The following is a 21,418-nucleotide window of genomic DNA, read 5'->3' as shown; positions in this document are numbered from 1 at the left end:
ACAAGGCTCATGTGAGTGGTGGTCCACCTTTCCCCCCACCCCCTTCTTTGAGCAAAGCTATCTCCTCTCCTGGGCTCAAGGTCTGAGTCTCATCACTGTCCCTCTGAGCTTTGGTATGCTCATCTATAAATGGAACAAATAGCAATGCCTAAACTCCCTTGCTCATGGACTTAGATGTAAATTAAGAGCACTAGAACGTGAAAGTGCTTTCTAAAGTTTGGGACAAACTAAAAAGGCAAATTCTGATTATTTTGTTCAAGAGGAAATATAGATTGGTGCTTACATGTGTGGATTGTGGCTTCAAAGGGTCAGGGTTTGAATCTTAGTTTGGTCTCTTACCAGCTGTGTGACTTTGAGTCAGTCACTGACCCTCTCTGTTCCTCTGCAAATCAACATTAGTTAATTTGTTTAACTCTTATTTATCAGGTAGCTAATTATGTCCCCGGCACTTTGGGGGGGAATGTGGTTTATGTCAGCGAAGAAGACAAAGCCAGAACCCTGCTTTAGGGGGGTTTGCATTCACCTGTCAGGAAACAGGCAATAAACACTAAATATAATAAATAAACAGACAAGTAAACAAATGATGCAGAGTGTTCCAGGTGGTCAGGGCTTTGGGAAAAGGAAAGCAGAGCAGGGGGAGTCTGAGTGCCAGCCGTGGTGGGCAGTCGCCCTGTGGCAGAGGGCACCAAGGAAGCCTCGCAGGAGAGGAGAACTGCAGTGAAGACGAGATCAACTGACACATGAAAAGCCTAGAGCAGAGCCTGACTCGGCAGCATTTTGGGAGTGCTAGCTGCCATTCTCATTGAGCCACAGAGCCACAGGAGTAGCAGCACCAAGAGGAAGAGATGGTGAAGGGGAGGACAAAGTAGGGGTGAGGGAGGGGAGGCCGCAGGGAGTGGGCCTCAGGCCTGCAGTGGGGGAGGTTGGACCCCCTGCTGACTGAGAACCCTTTGGGCCGGAAAGCTGATCACAACTGAGAGCAAACAACAGTCTTTGCCTAGAAAATGACCCATGAAATCTGAATATGTCCCTGTGCTGTCCACGTGTGCAAAATGGGGAGGGGCTTGTTTACCTGCACAGCCCAACCCCCGCTGGTTGGGGCCCGTTCCTGCAGGGTTTCTCCAGCACTCAAGCCACAGCTTCCCCTGATGACTGGACTTTTATATGAGGCCTGTGTCAACACAAAGGGACATGCCCACTGTCATAAAATGCAACAGAACAAAACAAAATCAGCCCCCCCCCCCAAATAAAACCCCCTACAAATACATGCCTCAGCCTGGGACTGGGTGTTTTGCACTTTGCTCACATAGATGTTTTCTGTGGACCTTTCAATCCATTTCTTTGTTGAAATTTGCAGACATGGATGACTCTCCAGTCTAAAGGCTGCAGGGGTCATTGGAACACGTCTGGCTAGCAGGCACTCAGTAATCACCTTTCACCCTTCACGAACTATTTCAGGGTACACAGACGCGAGTACGCTATCAGACATGGCTCCTGCAGGTGCGAGCTTGATGACCACCATGCTCTGTCTCTTGGCCTGTACTGGCCAGCACACTGCTAACCGGGTGTATATACACCCCTTCCACCTCCTCATCTACAGCAAGAGCACCTGTGACCAGCTGGAGAAGCCCAGTGCCAAGATGCCCAAAGACCCAACCTTCACAGCTGTCCCCATTCAGGCCAAGACGTCCCCGGTAGATGAGGAGGCCGTGCGGGAACGGCTGGTGCTGGCCGCCCAGGAGCTGGAGGGTGAAGACAAGATGAGGGTGGCCACACTGGGGCTGCTGCTCAACTTCATGGGCTTCCGCATGTACAAGACGCTGAGCGAGACACAGACTGTGGCCAGCGGGGCCATCCTCTCCCCAACAGCTCTCTTTGGCACCCTGGCCTCCTTCTACCTGGGAGCCTTGGACCCCACGGCTCACAGACTGCAGGTGTTCTTGGGCGTACCTGAAAACGACCAGAGCTGCACCTCCCGGCTGGATGGTTACAAAGTCCTCTCTACCCTGCAGACCATCCAGGGCCTTCTGGTCCTGCAGGGCGGGGCTCGCAGCCAGGCCAGACTCTTCCTGTCCACGGTGGTGGGCCTCTTCACAGCCCCTGACCTGCCCCTGAAGCAGCCCTTTGTGGAGGGCCTGGCTCCCTTCGCCCCCGTCACCCACCCACGCTCTCTAGACCTGTCCACAGACCCCGAACTCGCCGCTGAGAAGATCAACAGATTCATGCAGGCCGTGACAGGGTGGAAAATGGGCAGTCCCCTGACAAGAGTCAGCCCAGACAGCACCCTGCTCTTCAATGCCTACGTCCACTTCCAAGGTAAGGCAAGGCTTCTGGGTGGAGTCTGCTCCCAGGCCAGTGCCAAAGGATGGCAGTTCTCTGTCTCCATGGCTTTAATGTTTAACCTTTCAGTTGAGCAGGGCCTGGTCTTGGAGGTGTGCAGGGTGGCAGACATGACAAAGTGTCTGGGGGCCACCCTCAGGGAGGATGAGTGGGGCTGAGTGTTGGTTGGGCAGCTGCCTGCCCACCTGCTGCCTCCTCTTGGCGACCACTATACCAAACCTTTTCATTCAGCCCTTCATTTCCCATGATGCAGTGAACAGTTGTCACTCCCTTCGTTACTGGTGAGGAGGTAGAAACTCAGAGAAACAAAGTGACTTGCTCAAGATTGCCCAGCCGTGAGCAGGGGACCCAGAATCCAAACCCACATCTCCTGACCCCCACAACCCATCTCCTGCTCAGATGGGCTGCGTTTTTCTTTCTTGAGAAAATCACTAGTCCATGTGAAAATAACCAGTTTTTTGTTGTTGTTCAAATCACTTTCACATTGGGAGGGTTAATGCCAAGCAATCTGCACTACACAGGTGGCTCATTCATTCAACAAGTAATCATTGAGAACTTACTACATGTAGGATGCTGAGCTGGGCATCTTGGGGCCACAAAGGAAGGGTGCGCAGGCCCTGACTACTGGTTGTTAAAGTTCAACGGGGGAGACAGATCCTGTGGGCAAATGCCTCACCACAAAGCTGCAGGTCCGAGTCCTTATGAAGGAACTCTGGGGACTCAGTCACTCAGAAGAGGGGGGAGGTGGTCACTAGGGAGAGGACAGAAGGCCTGTAGGTGACAAGGAAAGCCGGGCTTCGGTGAAGAGAAAACTGTGAGCAAAAGCAGCCACGCTCAGGGTGAGAGGTGAGAGCAGGATGTTAGGACGGGAGACGGAGACCAGTGGAAGGCAGGACTGGAAAGAGGGGTCGAGGCTAGACTTTGAGACTCTGTGTGTCTGGGAAGGTTGGAGTTCTTTGGCGGCAGGTGTCCAAGTGGACAACCATTCTACCCAGAGGTCATCCTGATGACCTGTGCTGTGTGCACTGGAGACTGAGGGTCCTTGGGAAGGTTTGCAACAGTCCAGGCAAACTCTCTGGGCAACACGCACTAAGGTAGTGAGTGACTCTGTGATTGCAAGCTGGGGGAGGGGGACTGGGGGGCGCTGCATTCAAGGGACATTGATGAGGTTTGATCAAGATGAGCAACCTCATGGGGGACAGGGAGCCAAGTAAGCCATCAGTTGAAGAAAGAGCTGTGGAGAGAGAGGTTAAAGAGAGCACAATCACTTTCTCGCTCTGGTAAGATGCAGGAAGTTTACAAAACCACACCAGGAAAGGACCTCTGGTGGTCCCTGGGTGCAGGAGGGACAAGGCAGACCCGGATTGCTCATGTCCCAGCTCTGACAGGTGTGGGAGTGGAGTCCAGCACAGGAGCCACCCAGCTGAGGGTGGCCACACCATGGAGGGCGGAGGGAGCCGTAGGCTGGCGTGCCATCCCTAAGAGGGGCCCTGGGAGGAGAGCTCACTGAGAAAGCCGTGTCCCCCAAAAGGCAAAGTGAGGGAGCTGCTGGTGTCAGAAATGGGACCTCACTTTAGAGAAGTGCCTGTGCACAGGATGCCATGAGGTAGAGCTGGACAGGAAGGCGAGAGAGGCATAAGGGGGAGACGCAGAAAGGCAAACCATGCTCAGGACCTGGGTCTTGGGTGCTGTCCTGGCTCTGCATGGTTCAGCCCTCTGATCTCGGGCCCTAAGCTTCCCTTGCCTCAGTTTCCATCCCATGGCGATGACACCTGTTCCTGATCCACAGTGTATCCATTTGTGAAACGAGCAGGCTGTGTCGGGAACTTCAAGTCCCTTTCAGTAATCATGTCCTGTTACCACAACCTCCGTGCTCAGTTGGGTGTTTCTAACTAGTGCGGACTGGGGATTTGGAAGCCAGGAGCTCGGAGTGCCCTTTGCCCAGCACTTGTTGTCACCTGGAGCCCAAGTACTGTCCCTGGCAGGCTCCACATCCGTTGACATAACCTTGAGAGATTGACTTAACCTTCAGACAGATGGGGATGGTGCTCTCAGATGAGCAGAGGGGAGAGGGCAGCCCCCTTAGTTCAGATTCTTGCGTCTGTTTGTTTTAGTTTGTTAGTGGAAAAAATTTAGTCTTTTTTCCCCCTCTAAACTAAAAAGCCTCCTACCAGGCCTGTGAGGCAACCCTGAGGAATCGAGGAGAGTGTATGAGAAAGGTCACCAAAGCTTCTTTTCTTTAAAAAAAGAAAATTTATTGGGATGACATTAGTTAATAAAATTATAGAGTTTTCAGGTGTACAATTCTAATAATACATCATCTGTACATTGTATTGTGTGTTCACCACCCCAAGTCTCCTTCCATCACCATTTATCCCATCTTTTACCCTCTACTACCCTCACCCCCTTACTTTCTGCTAATCACCACACTGTTCTCTGTATCTATGACTTTTTCTTTTTGCTGAATCCCCCCACCTTTTCCACCCAGCACCTCTACTCCCTCCCCTCTGACAGCTGTTGGTCTTTTCTCTGTATTTATGAGTCTGTTTCTGTTTTGCTTGTTGTTCATTTTGGTCACTGGATGCCACATAAGAGTGAAACCAAATGGTACTTGTCTTTCTCTGCCTGGCTTCTTTCTCTCAACATAATGTTCTCCAGGTCCACCCATGCTGTCGCTAAGGGTAACCCTGATGCTTCTTGTCTCTGCACCTTTGCTTGAGCTGCTCTTGTCAGTCGCCGAAGCTCTCTGGACCCAAAGGACAAGGAGACTCTGGTCTGCTCTCCCTTCTCACAAGACCCAGGGACGACAAAGCCGGTCCAGCTCCCTCCCACTAGGAACCCTGTCCTTTCAACTCCCGCCTGCTTGGCTCTGTAGTCCTGAGTCAGTGAGAAGGAAGAGGATTCTTATTAATTAATTTATTATAATTATTTTTCTTCTTTTCCAAGTGAGAGGAGAGGAGATAGAAAGACAGGCTCCCGTATGTGCCCTACTGGGATCCACCCTGCAAGCTCACTAGGGGGCGATGCTCTGCCCACCCGGACCATACTCATAACCAAGCTATTTTTGGTACCTGAGGAAGAGGCTTCATGGAGCCATTCTCAGCGGCCTGGGGCTGATATACTTGAACCAATTGAGCCATGCCGTGAGAGGGAAAGGGGAGGAAGAGAGAGAGAAGGGGGAAGAGTGGAGAAGTAGATGGTCACTTTTCCTGTGTGCCTTGACTGGGAATCGAACCTGGGACATCCACATACTGGGCCAATGCTCTACCACTGAGTCAACCGGCCAGGGCAGAGGACTCTTTTTAAACCACCTCTACTCAGACTCCCCAGTGCCAGGTGCCCAGGGGCTGACTCTTCCTCAACTTCACTCTTCTCCTTAGAAACAGCACAAAATGGGCCTCTCAAGGCAAAGGGGAGGACTCAGGGGGAGGAAGTGTGCCAGGTGGGGCATCAGGATAGAATCTTGACTGCCAGCCTGTCATGGTGAGACCCCAAGTGACAGTGCCCGCAACAAGAGTTTGCCTATAGCTCAGCTCTGCAACTGCCTGCCACCAGCCTTGCTGCTGGGCGAGGACATAAGGCTCAGCCCTGCTCCAGGCCCATCACAGAGGGTGCACATAGCACATGAGCTCAAGTCCCCTGGTCACACCTGTGCTGTGTGTCTGTACCCAGGGCAGGGGCTCCTGAGAACTGTAGCCTTCATTCCCGGAGGGGAGTGCCCAGCTCTCACTCTATGACTGAGACAGGGAGAAAGGACACGTGTGGACACCAGCAGCCTCTGTCACACCTGGCGCTGTCGGCAGATTAAAACACGAGCAGGCACCAAGGATGTTTGGGGCAGTGAAACGATCCTTAATGATACTGTGATGGTGGACACATTTGTTCAGACCCACAGAAGGTACCACACCCAGAGCAAACCCTGATGTAAACTGGACTCCGGGCAACAACGATATGTCACTGCAGGTTCATCAGTGTTGTGGGGGGGGGGGTAGTGTTGATAGGGAGGGAGGCTATGTGTGTGCAGGGCTAGCAGGTCCATGGGAAATCTTTGTACCTGCCTTCTGATTTTTCTGTCATCCTAAAACTGCTGTAAAAAGTAAGCTTATTCAAACAAACTAACTGAAGCATGCCAGACCACAGGGCTCAGGCCAGGACAGTTCAGGGGTCAGTTTGCCCCCTTAGTTACTAGTAGGGTAGGTTTCCTTAAGCTCTAGTAAGATGAGCTTAAGGAAAGGGACAGATGTACAGTCTCAGGCTGGTGCCTGGCCACTCTGTCTTTCCCACTGGCAGTTAGCATTTCCTTAGTGAACCCATGGTGGCTGGATTTTTCAGGAGGAGACTCTGATGGGCCCTTGGCCTGTGCACTGGCCTGGGCTGGACTGTGCTGGGGCAGGCAGGCAGGAGCCAGGCCTCTGGGGTCTGCCCCCCAGCTCGACAGGCAGCCCTCCCTGAGCCTACTTGTCTGCCTGGGCCCGGCTGACTCTTCCCTTGTCTCTGTCTGGGTCTCCAGGACAGATGAAGGGGTTCTCCCTGCTGGCAGGGCTCCAGGAGTTCTGGGTGGACAATACCACCTCTGTGTCCGTCCCCATGCTCTCGGGCATGGGTACCTTCCATCACTGGAGCAACGTCCAGAACAACCTCTCCATGACCCGGGTGCCCCTCAGCGAGAATGTCGGCCTGCTGCTGATTCAGCCCCACTGCGCCTCAGCCCTGCAGGAGGTCGAGGCCTTCACCTTCCAGCATGACTTCCTGACATGGACCAAGAACCTGTCTCCCCGGTACGGCCCCTGGGGAACCGGTCAACCTCCGAGCTGTGGGGATGTGGGGGGGCACACAGGCGCTGGTGTGGGCCAAGCCCTGGACACAAAGTGGGGACAGTCCATGGGGGCCTCTGTGGCTCCAGAGCAGAGGGTCGTGCACCCACCCTCATCTCTCCACCCGTTTGCTGGCCCACGGCTCCATGCACTGATTTACTGTCTTTCTGGGTGCGGGGGAGGTGACTGTCCTTGGGCTTATATTCACCCCTGGTTTTGAGGGGGCGCAGAGCACATTTCAGTTTGCCCATTGATCAAGTGAAGGGCCTTTCTGACACCAACCCAGACACCTGCAGCTTGAGCTAAGAGCTTCTTGGGGGCTGACTTCCCAGGAGGGTTTTGGACCCTCTGAGTGAACTGGGGCAAGCCTTCCTCGGGGGCTGCCCTTGACTCCAGACCCCCCGGTCTGCTGCTCAGGTTGTTCATTCCTCTTCCCAACGGTGGTGAGAATAAAACAATCCCTCTCCTTTGGGGCAGCAGACTTGGCCCACAGGCCAGGTCAAGAGTCTGCACTAAAGGCACAGGGGTCTCCTTGGGTCAGCTCTTTTTTTAAAGTTATTTTTTATTGTGGTAATCACATAATCAAATTTAGCATTTTGGTGATGTTTTTATTGATTGGATAGAGACAGTGGAAAGGAGAAAGAGAAAGAGAGAGAAACATTGATTTGTTTTCCACTTACTTATGCATCGTTGGTTGATTTGTGTATGTGCCTTGACCGTGGATTGAATTTGCAACCTTGCCATATCAGGACGATGCTCTATCCAACCGAGATGCACAACGAGGCCCCATTTCAATCATTTTTAAGTGTACAGTTCAGTGGCATTAAGCACATTCACATTGTGGTACAACCATCACCATCAACATCTCTAATCTTTCCATCTTCCTGAACTGAAACTCTGTCTCCATTGAACACTAGTCCCCTCTCCCCCCGGCCCCCAACCCCAGGTACCCAGCGTTTTCCTTTCTGTGTCTGTGAACTTAACTCCTCTAAGTGCCTCACATAAGTGGAATTTACAGTATCTCTCCTTTTGTGACTGGCTTATTTCTCTTTGCATAAGTCCTCAAGGTTCATTCACGTTGTAGCAAGGGTAAGAATTTCCTTCCTTTCTAAGACTAATACTCTGTTGTATTTATAGACCACATTTTGCTTGTCCATTTGTCTTTCAGGGGAAACTTGGGTCATCTCCATCTTTTGGCTGTTGGCCAAGGGTATGTGACAGCTCTTGTGAGGTTCTGGGATGTCAACTGGCAATAGCAGGGCTCTGGGGACGCTGAAGGGAGCAGGGCTTCCCAGGGAGTCAGCCTGTGCTGTCCGGAGGCTGACAATGCATTCCTCCTCCCCACTCCCTCCATGGGAGTCTCTCCATCCTGAACACCACCAGATGGTGGCTAGTCAGACCCAATGCATTATTTTTGAAAGTAGCATTTTATCCAAGTCACATTCAAGTCACCTTTACTGTAGCTCACCCAACACAGAACAAAGAGCGGAGGATTCAGACAACCATCCGGAGAGTACTGCTGTTAAATGTTGTGCGTCTTTCTCACAGTTTTCAAGGGACATAAAAATTTGTTGCAGAAAGTTTTCCCAAGATGAGCTAGCTGGGTGAGGGAAAATGTCTCCTCCAGCAGACACGTGTGCCATCTGGCTTCCCACGTCTTTGGCAAACCTTTTCTAAATATGGGTCACCTCTGCAGGACCATCCACCTGACCATGCCGCAGCTGGTGTTACGAGGGTCCTACAACCTGCAGGACCTGCTGGCCCAGGCCAAACTGCCCACCCTGCTGGGCGCCGAGGCGAACCTGGGGAAAATCAGCGATGCCAACCTCAGAGTCAGACAGGTACTGTGAGGCCCATGCCTGCCTTGGGTCTGTGTGTTCCCGGGTGGGCGGTATACATGGAAGAGACATAAAGGAAGCTTCTGGAAGGCGGGGTAGGGCAGTAGGGAGAGGAGAGCATGGCCAGGTGAGTGTTTGCCCAGGGTGGGAGAGACATGACTAGAGCTTTCTGGGGCTTTCTAGAGACAGGTGGAAGGCAGAAAAGCCTTCCCCACCCCATACCTGAGCTAGCCTGGGTTCCTCTCCAAATCCTACAGCAGGGTCGGGGCCAGGAAGCTATGTGCCCCCAAGCCCAGGGCTTGCCTTATCATACAGCTCCTGGCTTCAGGGAAATGCCCCTCAGTGGACAATGCACCTCATCAATGAGAAGGGGCTGGCGTGCTCTGGGCTCTGTGCCCAGTGCTGGGGAGAAATAGGGTCATCCCCAGTCCTGGCCTTGAGAACACTGTTAAGAGGACAGGAGTGCTCTGTGCTCAATGAGGGGATGACCCAAGCACTGATGGGCCATGGCAGAGGGGCAGGGGCTCTGCCCGGGACAGCAGGGGGAAGATGGAAGCAGGTGGGTCTGAGGGACAGTTTGGGAAGGAGCCCTCATGTTGTGATGAGTGAGAGTCGATGAGGGCATGCAGGCACCATGCATCATCTAGATAGGCTAGGCTAGGGGTGTCTCCCAGCAGACAGCTCTGTCCAGTCGTCCTCGGGCCTGCAGAGCTCATAGAAGCGATCCCAGTGTTTGCTGCTTTGCAGGTGCTGAACAGCATTCTATTTGAACTCAAAGCAGACAAGGGAGAGCAGCCCACAGAGGCTGCCCAGCAGCCGGCTGGACTCGAGGCCATGGAGGTGACCCTGAACCGTCCATTCCTGTTTGCCATCTATGATCAAGATTCCACTGCCCTCCACTTCCTGGGCCGAGTGGCCAACCCGCTGAGCGCAGTGTGAGGCCAGCCTGCTGTTGACACATGGTCACCATGGACGAGAGCAACAAGCACACCAGCACTAAATAGTCACCACTGTCTTCCACTTTCCTTCTGATTAGTCAGTGTGGAGCTGGAAAGCAGCCGTTTCTCCTTGGTCAACGTGGCATTGTGCACACAAGCAGCAGAACCATGGGCGAGAGCCTCCAGGCTCAGGTTTATCTTGGGGAGTGTGGAGGAAGCTGAGAACCAGTGCTCAACACAAGACAACTGATCTGGAAAGAGTTTGCATAGACCTGTTTCCTTTTGAATTGAAAACAGAGTAGGGTTTTAAAATTAAGACGTTTTTCACTGCCCTGGGTCTATATGTAGCTTATTGAACGTGAGCCCATGACCTGCCTGCAGTGTCCATAAAGCCTCACTTGTTCTTGGTTTCTCAGTTTCTCTTGCCCACATTACTTGTGATTTTTGGAAAACACATGCATCTAAATGTATGTTAGAAAGTAGCATCATGGCTAATTTTCCTGTGTTATTAATAAATGTCTTGTAACAATAAGTAAAAAGGTTAAATTCTCTTTCACTCAGCAGAACAGCCACACAAACCAACATGCGTTTTAGGACTCTGAGCCGTATTTTGGATGGCATTTCCATGGGAGGCATGGGCTTGTACTTAGACATCATTTGAAGATGTTGAAGATGGTATCTTTTTCTGGACCCTTCCTTCCTAATAGCAGTGACCATGTGTGTGACAGGCAGGCAGGCCTGGGGGAAGCCCTATGTACCCCCCCCATGCAAGAATGAGGCTGACGGGTGCTTCATTCCCAGGGCACAGGGTCCAGCTGTCACTCATTGTGCCTGGGAAGCAGAAGAGAGAGAAATCTTTCCATCTGACCATTTCTATCTGTTCAACGTTCCTGCCTGTTCTCAGTGGGATGAGGCCCCTACCTGCAAATCTCAGGCAAAGCCTGAGGTGGGGGTGGGCACTGGCAGGCCCAGCTGCTCAGTGAGGATTGAGGATGCAGCTGAGGCACAGGACACACTTTCTCCTCCCTTCCCTAAGGATTGAGTAACCCAGCAGGCAAGGTAATGCAGCAGCTCCCAGTAAGAGCTGAGGAGCACATGACACGGGGTTGGGGCTAGGAGGCACCTGGGGTGGGAGTGGGGATGGCCCTTTGCAGAGGTGACCAGAATATGGTTTTCTGTATGTGGTCTCATCAGCTTGGGCAGAAGGGGCCCTGTTCTCCTTGTGCAGTAACTGACCTGCAACCTCGTGCCCAAGCCTCAACTGCCCCAAGGCATGAAGTTCGACCAGAGTGTGTATGGAACAGGTTTCCTCTTCTGAGGCCCAGAATCACACAAAGCAGCAATGACTTTGCCTTCCCATTCCCACCCACACCTCTAGACTGGAACCTACCTCCCTAGCTTTGGCGTTAGGGGGACAGATGTTCCTTCCCACTTCTGTGGGTGTGACCAGGTCTGACAAGGTTTGCGCTCTGCCCTGCCAGACACATCAGGGCAGTGGCAAGTGCTCAGAGGCGGGTTCCAGAGAAGAATGGGCTGGCAGGAAGCCCAGTGCCAAAACTTACTGCTGAGTGACCCAGAGCAAGTTCCTTTACCTCTCTGCCCAGACCCTTTATAAAATGGGAAATGCTTGAATGAATGAATGAGTAAACACCGTTATGACACTCAGCCCATAACAGGATCGTGACCTGTCTTGTCTAGAAGCCCTGTTCCAAAATGTACTGCAGGAACAGAGGTGTTTACTGTGGGTCACCGTGGGTGCATGGATAAGGGCTCCCAAAGATACCCAGATCCTAATCCCTGGAACCTGGCACTATGACCTTATACAGCGCAGGGGCTTTTGCAGATGAGATTAAATGAGAGACCTTGAGGTGAGGACAGGTCCTGAGTTATCTGTGTGCAATCAGATGTTCCTTGTAAGAGGAAGGCAGAGGGAGCATGGAAGACAGTGAGGAACAAGATTATGATGCAGAAGACAGGGAGAAAAGATGATGTCCAAACAGAAGTATATTTTGGTATTCCTACCGTTAGCGGTGACAGCTAAATATCATAAGGGAAGGAAGCCGAGGGAGTCAGGCATTGAACATTATAAACTAGGGAAGAGGGAATAAAATACAGTGTGCCCATAAAGTCATGGTGCACTTTTGACCAGTCACAGGAAAGCAACAAAAGACGATAGAAATGTGAAATCTGCACCAAATAAAAGGAAAACCCTCCCAGTTTCTGTAGGATGATGTGGCAGCATGTGCGCATGTGCAGATGATGACGTAACACCATGTATACAGTGGAGCAGCCCACGGCCATGCCAGTCGAGATGTGGACGGTACAGAGGGAAGTTCAGTGTGTTCTGTGGCTCGCTAAATTCGATTCTGTGACCAAAGTGCAACGTGAATATCGGCACGTTTATAACGAAGCGCCACCACCTAGGAATAACATTACTTGGTGGGATAAGCAGTTGAAGGAAACCGGCAGTTTGGTGGAGAAACCCCGTTCTGGTAGGCCATCAGTCAGTGACGAGTCTGTAGAGGCTATACGGGATAGCTACCTAAGGAGCCCTAAAAAATCTGTGCGTGAGCCCACATCGAACTGCACTGAATAGGTATGAAACTGAGAGTTTTCTTTTTATTTGGTGCAGATTTCACATTTCTGTTGTCTTTTATTGCTTTCCTGTGACCAGTCAAAAGTGCACCATGACTTTACGGACACACTGTAGTAAGTTAATAAAACTGGAAAGAGGCCCTGGCCGGTTGGCTCAGTGGTAGAGCGTCGGCCTGGCGTGCAGGAGTCCTGGGTTCGATTCCTGGCCAGGGCACACAGGAGAGGAGCCCATCTGCTTCTCCCCCTCTCCCCCTCTCCTTCCTCTCTCTCTCTCTTTTCCCCTCCCGCAGCCAAGGCTCCACTGGAGCAAAAGATGGCCCGGGCACTGGGGATGGCTCCTTGGCCTCTGCCCCAGGCGCTAGAGTGGCTCTGGTTGCGACGGAGCGATGCCCCGGATGGGCAGAGCATCGCCCCCTGGTGGGCGTGCCGGGTGGATCCCAGTCGGGCGCATGCGGGAGTCTGTCTGACTGCCTCCTGGTTTCCAGCTTCAGAAATACAAAAAAACACACACACAAAAAAAAACTGGAAAGACTGCTTCAGCAGGAAGTTACAGCATCCCATTTACTAGGAGGCTATAGCATTCACAGTTTCAAACACCCCAGGGCATTGTCCCACTAAGGGGATTACCCTCTGCATCCCCCATTTAGGGAGGAAGAACCAGTTTTTCAACCTCCCTGGGGTATAACTGCTCCATTCCCAGACCACAGTGGGAGGTGCTCTTGTGCTTCCATGTTGAGGTATGCACAGTAGAAACCAAGATGGCAGAAACTGAGGCTGTCCATCTAACCTAGAAGAAAGATCTGCATGGTTAGTGGAACTCACAGAAGCCTACAGAAGATTATGAAGCTGATTGGTTTTGAAAAAAGCTAGTCCTTCCCAGCCTGAAATAATATAAACACAAACTTAACAAAGAGACTCTCTCTTCCCTCTCTCCTTTGGAAATACGAGCTCATTCCATTTATTTGCTACAATCTTTAAGCAGCCATGCAGCTCTAATGGCCTCCTGGGGCTCAGCAGTGGCACAGCTACAAGTGGACAGCACCTATGCTGGTCAGGTGAGGACAGGGACAAACTGGATCGAACCATGACACAGAACATCTGGACACTAATCTTTGTATTGCACCTACTGAGGACTAGGCTGGACTTTTTCCATGGTGGGACAGAAGGAGATGAGACATTGGGAACCTGTGGGCAGCCCTCTATTTCAACTCCATTAAACCTTACCAAGCCACAATCTCCCACACCTGAGTCCTTTGGAATGCTTTCCCTGCGACTCTGTAAAAGAACACTATTTCCATTGGCAACACCACAACAACTGCAAATGAAAAACAGTCCAAATATGTGTTGACTATCAGATTCAGAGCTGCTCTTCCAACCACCCCGCATATAGACTTCATTCAACAAATATTTGTATGATGGGTTATGACAATGTGTCACTGTAGGGTCATCAACTGTCACAAATGTCCCACTCTAGTGAGGGATGTTAGTCATGGCCTCCCCTATTTATTTAGCTATGCTTTGGAGAACTGTAATCTAATATTGTACATGTGTGGGGCCAAGGGGCATCAGAGTATACGATACATCATCTATCATCAGCCAGAGTCCACCCTTTACACTACACTTCACTCTTGGTGTTGTACACTCAAAAGGTACCAGCTGAGGGCACAGCTTTGTGCTGGGCGTGGGGACACAGCAGGGAGCCTGAGTCACCACCTATGATGTCATCCTGAAGTTGCCCTTAATGACACAAGACACCACTGCCACGGTGCAGCTAAAAGGAGAGAACATTTGTTTCTCTACCTAGCAGGCTGCCTGGGCTTGGCCAGTTGCTAGGTGTAAAATGCCGCCAGCCCAGCACTGGTCTCTGTGCCCGAGCTCTTCCACAAATGGGAATCTGGGTCAGGACTATACAAGGATACAAAACACCAACATTCTGCAGATTACCTAACACAAAAGTATTAATTCTAGGGGTTTTTTTCTTAAACATTCTTTCACCGAATTCCAAGTCTTCCTGGGATGCAAAGTGTGTATCCAATAGAGAATTATTCAGCAACTACAAACACCTCCAGTCCTAGATTCTGTGGCACAAGACCAGGAGCCCCAGTGGCCCCAGGAGGCTTCCGACGGCCCATCAAGGAAAGACATCAGATCCCACATCCATTTCTGAGTTTAGAAGACTAGAGGACCATTGTTTCTCAATCTTCAAATGCTTTGCATTATATGTTTATAGTGGGAACAGTTCTAAGTTTGGGGCACCAAGATTTGTGTGTTTGATGACCAGGTGCTGGTCTGGAGACCCAGGGACGTCACGTGACACACAGAATAGGAACCACGTTACCCTGTCTGAAATGACAGGGGCATACTCCCACTTTGTTCCCTGGCACCAGCACAGACACTGGCAAACATAAACTCTTGTGCTTCCAACCTCTGTTTGAGCCTGTTTTCAAAATTAGTTGTACAGTAATAAAAAAGTATTACTTTATCATAAAATTTTATTAGATTACAATTCTCCAAAGCACAGCTAAATAATTAGACACATTAAATAGAGGAGAGGTTCTGAGGAAGCCAGGGATAAATGTTGTGGAACATTTTGCTTTTTAAATAAAGATCCTGGTTTCTTATGCCTAAATACAGACATTATGGCTGGCATTAAGGGTGCTGCGGTTGTCAAATAAGCTTAGAACCGTGGTTACTGAATCAAGGCTGCGCCTCAGGTTTGACATGTCAAAAAAAATTCAACTTGGGTCCCAATCCTAGATCAGCTCCTCTGTTCCAACACTCACATCAGGGAGGGTTACCTAGCAGTGACTAAACTGGGCTCTGGAACTACTGCCTGGGTTTAAATTCCATTATTAGTTATCTCAACTCCTAAATTTCTGTTTCCTCATCTACAAAATGGGAATAATGCCTGACCAGGTGGTGGCGCAGTGGATAGAGCGTCAGACTGGGATGCAGAGGACCCAGGTTCGAGACCCCGACTGAGGTCATGAGCTTGAGCACAGGCTTATCTGGTTTGAGCAAAAAGCTCACCAACTTGGACCCAAGGTCACTGGCTCGAGCAAGGGGTTACTTGGTCTGCTGAAGGCCCGCGGTCATGGCACATCTGAGTAAGCAATCAATGAAAAACTAAGGTCTCCCAACGAAAAACTGATGATTGATACTTCTCATCTCTCTCTGTTCCTGTCTATCCCTCTCTCTGACTCTCTGTCCCTGAAAAAAAATATATATATAAAAAAAATGAAAAAATTAAAAAAAAAACCAAAATGGTAATAATAGTGTAGTAGAGGGCTAATTACTTACACTCCTCTCCTCCCTGTTGTGAAACAGACGAGAAAGGCAGAGCTGCCAGGAAGATGGGATGGCTGAGTCTGTTTCTGGCTAAGGCTGAGCTGGAGGGACCAGTGCAGCCATGTGGCTACTGAGGTAGGACTGTCCTGGGTCACCTGGTGAGGCGGGGAGTGTGCTCCCCGACTTCCTCCCAGGCTTGTTCAAGATTCCTGTTGGCCAATCTGCAGTGTTCCAAAGGTGCAGGTCACAGGAGACGGTGGGCTGCAGGTCTTCTTCCTTCAGCTTCCTCCAGTCCTGGGCCAGGTGTGTACACTGCTTCAAGGCACAACTTGTACAAGTCACCTGTAAATGAACTCTGGAGACCTGGAAGCAGCAAGATGCAGATGCGGTTCCACTCGGTCCCTGCATCCTTGGGCTTCACGCCCACCTCTCCTTCCACACTGCCCCCTGCCGCACCAAAGCAGCAGCAGCCTTGCAAGGACCACTGAACCAACTCCCAGTTGGGTGAAGTCAAACCCTTGCAATAAAGCCTCCTGTCCTCTCACTCACATGGTTCTGTTTCTCTGGTCCAACTTCCTAATACTAACTGCAAGGTCAGACACTTATTCATTCAGGGCAGGGCCTCCACTGCCAAGACTGGAGCAGGTGCTGTCCACAGGGACCGAGAAGGGAGCTGTCACCTGGAGCTGCCCTCAGCTGTGTGAGCGGGCAGGACCATGGAGCCCTGGTGCCCATACTGCTGCTCTGGGCTCATCTTTCAGGCTCCAACTCCCTCCTCTAGCTCAGCCTTAACACTGCTCTGAAAATATCCCTCCTGCGAACTCCCAGATCTGCTTAATTCCCTGTTACTTATTCCATTGTCTCCTTCCAATCAAACTTTGAACGGAGAGGCAGCGGAGATGCTAAGAAACACAAAGCTGAGGAAGACGTGCACCCGCTTTCCTGTAATATCACACGGAGGGCAGGTGCCTCCGCCAAGCACCGTATACAAGTGAGGTGCGGGCTAGCAAATCAACTACATGCTCTGAACGCCTCCTCCCAGGATTGCCCCTCTTCTGCCCTGCAACCAGGATTAGCTCAGGAGGGACAGAGGTTGCTGGCTTCTACAGCCAGGGATGTTTTTTACCCTTCCATGGATGACCTCCCACTTGTCTAGAGGATGTTTCTAGAATGGACAGGAGATAGGCGTAGGCCCAGAAGTAAGTGAGTCATCGCAGGGCAAATAAAGGAGTATTCAACAAAGGAGAATGCTGGAGGAAAGTCAAAGCACCGAGTGACTTTCTGGTCCCATCCTGGGGAAGTGAAGGTTGAGACCAAGCATACATGACTGAAGGCAGCCGCATCCAAAGAAGACTCCAGGATGCAATGCTGGGCCCTGCTGGAGCTTTCTGCGGGTCTGGAGTCAGACAACAGATGGTGTGGTGTTATGTCTCAAAAAGGGCAAGAGCAATCTAGTCAGTTTTGCAAAACTAAATAATAAAATTTTACACTGTATTCTGCTTGTTAGTTTCTCACGCATGATGTCATATTTCTGCTTAATAAATTGGATAACTGATCTCTAAGGCACCTCAACCCTGGAGAGATTGGGGTCCTCCACTTGCAGTATTGTTGCTGCCTCATTCCTTTGCGGGTCCTCTTCATGAGACCCTGCATACTAACAGGAGAATTCACAGAGAACAAGTACGCACACGCACGCTCTTGGTGGCAGACACATCTTTTATTTAGAAAATAGGTCCTCCCAACTGGTTCCAGCTTGACAGAGGGCTGGTGACAGCACGTGAGAAGCACTGTTCTTAACACCTGGGGGAAAGGGGGAACAGTGTTTCCAGCCTCTTGGAACCGATACATTGCAGTCCCTGAGAAGGGCATTTCCATGGTGCGCCTACTCTGCTGCAGCCAGGGACTCTGTCTGTATTAATACATATATCCTTGCTTTAGTCATATTTTAGAAATCAGCTCTTCCTCACTAAGATCGACAATAAAAATAAAATAATTTGCTCTGTAAACTAGAGTAGAAAGTTTCAAATGTCTTAAAAACTATCTTCCATACAACGGAAAAAGGCTTCTGTGTTCTGTTTTGGGTGAGACGACCCAAATGGGCAGGACGGGCGGTGCTGTGTGCGGCTGGCGCCATATGCAGCCAGCGGGTGGTGGAAGCACTTTGCTGCAGAGGTCAGAGTCTGGTGAGAATGCGCTCTGTCTGCAGCAGGCCAGCCAGTCCGGCTCTCCTCTCTCTGTGGCCCCAGATGCCTAAGGCTGCTCTGCTGTGGCTGAGTCTCTGGCAGAGGTGACGAGCTCTGCGAGCGCAGGGAAGCTTTTGATGTCCTTTGTTTGCAGGCCCAGCTTTTGTATCTGCAAAGGCCATGAGAACAAATTAACTGTGATTTCAGCTGAATGGGAAAAAAAGACCCTCATGAAAAAATAAGATTCACCCCCACCCTCTACTAAATAAGAAAAAGATGGTTCTTTAAAGAATGGCAGAATATATTTTTCCTTTTAGAGCAAAGGATTTACTTATTGTAAAACTTTACTTTTTGGGGTCACACACCTGGCATTCTAAGCAGCCAGCGTGTTCAATTACCTTGTCCATCCAATCAGAATCTAACAGGACAAGAGCCTCTTTTGTGGACTGGCGCAGAAATTCACACTAAAGAAATAATAAAGTGAATTGTTTTTTAAGTGGAGAATTCTTTAAAAAAGGACTGGCCTGAGAGAGCAGAGAAAGGCCATGTGGAGGAGAAGAGAAGCAGCCAAGATGGCAGAGTGCTGAATGAGAAGCCAGTTCATGCGGAGTTTGTGCAGAGAGAAGGAGAAGGGGAACAGAGGTTGTACACAGCGGGCAAGAAATACACACAGTGGTCACAAATAATAGCTGATACCAACCCAAGAAGACCTAGAAATAACACAACTGAAAACTGGAGGCAGTCAACACCAAGCCTAGACTCAACCAACTCTACAAACAAAACACCAACAATGAGAAGACAAAAAAGTGCAATCCAAATGAAACCTTCAGGAGATGAACTGAGTGATATGGAAATAATCAAACTTCCAGATGCGGAGTTCAAAATAATAATTGTAAGCATGCTTAGGGATCTTAGAACAACAATGGATGGTCATTACAAACACCTAAACAAAGAAATAGCAAGTATAAAAAAGAATCAGTCAGAGATGACAAATACAATATCAGAAATAAAGATCACAATGGAAGGAATTAAAAACAGGATAGATAGAACTGAGGATCAAATCAGCGAGTTGGAGGACAACTGGAATGAAGGCATGAAAACAGAGAAGAAAAAAGAAAAGAGACTCAGAAAGTCAGAGGAAACTCTTAGAGAGCTCTGTGACAACATGAAGAGAAATAACATCCGCATCATAGGTGTTCCTGAAGAAGAAAAAGAACAAGGGATAGAGACTTTGTTCAATCATATCATAGCTGAAAACTTCCCTAAATTAATGCAGGAGAAACTCTCACAAGTTCAAGAAGCATAGAGGACTCCATTAAAGAGAAACCCAAAGAAACCTACACCAAGACACATCATAATTAAAATACCAAAGCTAAGCGATAAAGAGAAAATATTAAAAGCTGCAAGAGAAAAAAAAGCTATCACCTACAAAGGAGCTCCCATAAGGATGACATCCGACTTCTCAACAGAAACACTTGAGGCCAGAAGGGAATGGCAAGAAATATTCAAAGTAATGCAGAACAAGAACCTACAACCAAGACTACTTTATCCAGCAAGGCTATTGTTTAAAATTGAAGGAGAAATAAAAAGCTTCCCAGACAAAAAACAACTCAAGAAATTCATTACAACCAAACCAATGCTGCAGGAAATATTAAGGGGCCTGTTGTAAACAGATCAAAGTGGGAAAAGAATATAGCAAAAAAGGAATACAGCTTTAAAGAATAAAATGGCAATAAACAACTACATATCAATAATAACCATAAATGTAAGTGGATTAAATGATCCAATCAAAAGACATAGGGTAGCTGCGTGGATAAGAAAACAGGACCCGCACATATGCTGTCTACAAGAGACATACCTTAAAACAAAAGATACACATAGATTGAAGGTAAAAGGATGAAAAAAAAATTTCATGCAAATGGAAATGAAAAAAAAGCTGGAGTAGCAATACTTATATCAGATAAACTGGACTTTAAAACAAAGGATATAGTAAGAGATAAAGAAGGCCACTACATAATGATAAAGGGAGTAATCCAACAGGAAGATATAACTATTATAAATATCTATGCACCTAATATAGGAGCACCTAAATATATAAAGCAGACTTTCATGGATTTAAAGGGCGAGATCAACAGCAATACTATAATAGTAGGGGATTTCAATACCCCACTAACATCACTAGATAGATCCTCAAGAAAGAAAATTAACAAAGAAACAGCAGACTTATTGTACACACTTGATCAACTTGATTTAATAGATATCTTCAGACCTTTTCACCCTAAAGCAGCAGAATATACATTCTTTTCAAGTGCTAATAGTACATTCTCTAGGATAGACCACATGTTAGGGCACAAAAGTGGTCTCAACAAATTTAAAAAGATTGAAATCATATCAAGCACTTTCTCTGATCACAATGGCATGAAACTAGAAATGAACCACAACAGAAAAGCTCAAAAATTCTCAAACACATGGAAACTAAATAGCAGGTTGTTAAATAACGAATGGATTAAGAATGAGATCAAAGAAGAAACAAAAAAAAGTCCTAGAAACGAATGACAATGAGCATACAACAACTCAAAATTTATGGGACACAGCAAAAGCAGTACTGAGAGGGAAGTTCATAGCACTACAGGCACACTTTAAGAAGCTAGAAAAAGCTCAAATAAACAACGTAACCCTGCATTTAAAACAACTAGAAAAAGAACAGCAAGTAAAGCCCCAATGTAGTAGAAGGAAGGAAATACTAAAGATCAGAGCAGAAATAAATGACCTAGAGACTAAAAAAAAATACAGAGGATCAATGAAACTAGGAGCTGGTTCTTTGAAAAGGTAAACAAGATTGATGAACCTTTAACTAGAATCAAGAAAAAGAGAGAGAAGACTCAAATAAATAAAATTAGAAATGAGAGTGGAGAAATAACAACAGACACAACAGAAATACAAAATATTGTAAGAAAATACTATGAAGAACTGTATGCCAAAAAACTAGACAACCTAGATGAAATGAACAAATTGTTTGAAACATACAATCTTCCAAAAATCAATCTGGAAGAATCAGAAAACCTAAACAGACCGATTACACCAAATGAGATCAAAACAGTTATCAAAAAACTCCCAACAAAGAAAAGTCCGGGGCCTGATGGCTTCACAACTGAATTCTACCAAATATTCAAAGAAGAACTAACTCCTATCCTTCTCAAACTATTTCAAAAAATTCAAGAGGAAGGAAGACTTCCAAGCTCCTTTTATGAGGCGAGCATAATTCTGATTCCAAAACCAGGCAAAGACAACACAAAGAAAGAAAACTATAGGCCAATATCTCTGATGAATATAGATGCTAAATTCCTCAACAAAATATTAGCAAACCGGATCCAACAATATATGGAAAAAATCATACACCATGATCAAGTGGGATTTATCCT

At 48.6% G+C, this 21,418-nt stretch overlaps 2 protein-coding genes across 5 annotated transcripts in view; one reads left to right on the top strand and one right to left on the bottom strand.

The window, feature by feature from the left end:
• The first annotated feature begins 1,330 nt into the window (after positions 1–1,330).
• AGT (angiotensinogen) lies at positions 1,331–10,469 on the top strand. Its single transcript, XM_066235818.1, has 4 exons — positions 1,331–2,316; positions 6,851–7,118; positions 8,851–8,995; positions 9,740–10,469. Exons 1-4 carry the CDS (start codon positions 1,488–1,490, stop codon positions 9,929–9,931), a joined length of 1,434 nt encoding a protein of 477 aa, XP_066091915.1. The 5' UTR covers positions 1,331–1,487; the 3' UTR covers positions 9,932–10,469.
• A 7,047-nt stretch (positions 10,470–17,516) lies between these two features.
• LOC136308437 (conserved oligomeric Golgi complex subunit 2) overlaps positions 17,517–21,418 on the bottom strand; it is a 46,882-nt gene continuing 42,980 nt past the window's right edge. For all 4 annotated transcript variants that reach the window (XM_066235789.1, XM_066235803.1, XM_066235796.1 and 1 more), the window contains one exon: positions 17,517–18,165. In XM_066235789.1, coding sequence (XP_066091886.1) covers positions 18,064–18,165 — 102 coding nt within the window. In that variant the 3' untranslated portion in view covers positions 17,517–18,063. The remainder of the gene's footprint in view (positions 18,166–21,418) is intronic.

Source organism: Saccopteryx bilineata, chromosome 1 (genome assembly GCF_036850765.1).
Source record: "Saccopteryx bilineata isolate mSacBil1 chromosome 1, mSacBil1_pri_phased_curated, whole genome shotgun sequence".
NCBI lineage: Eukaryota > Metazoa > Chordata > Mammalia > Chiroptera > Emballonuridae > Saccopteryx > Saccopteryx bilineata.
This window is presented reverse-complemented; position numbering and strand designations above follow the sequence as displayed.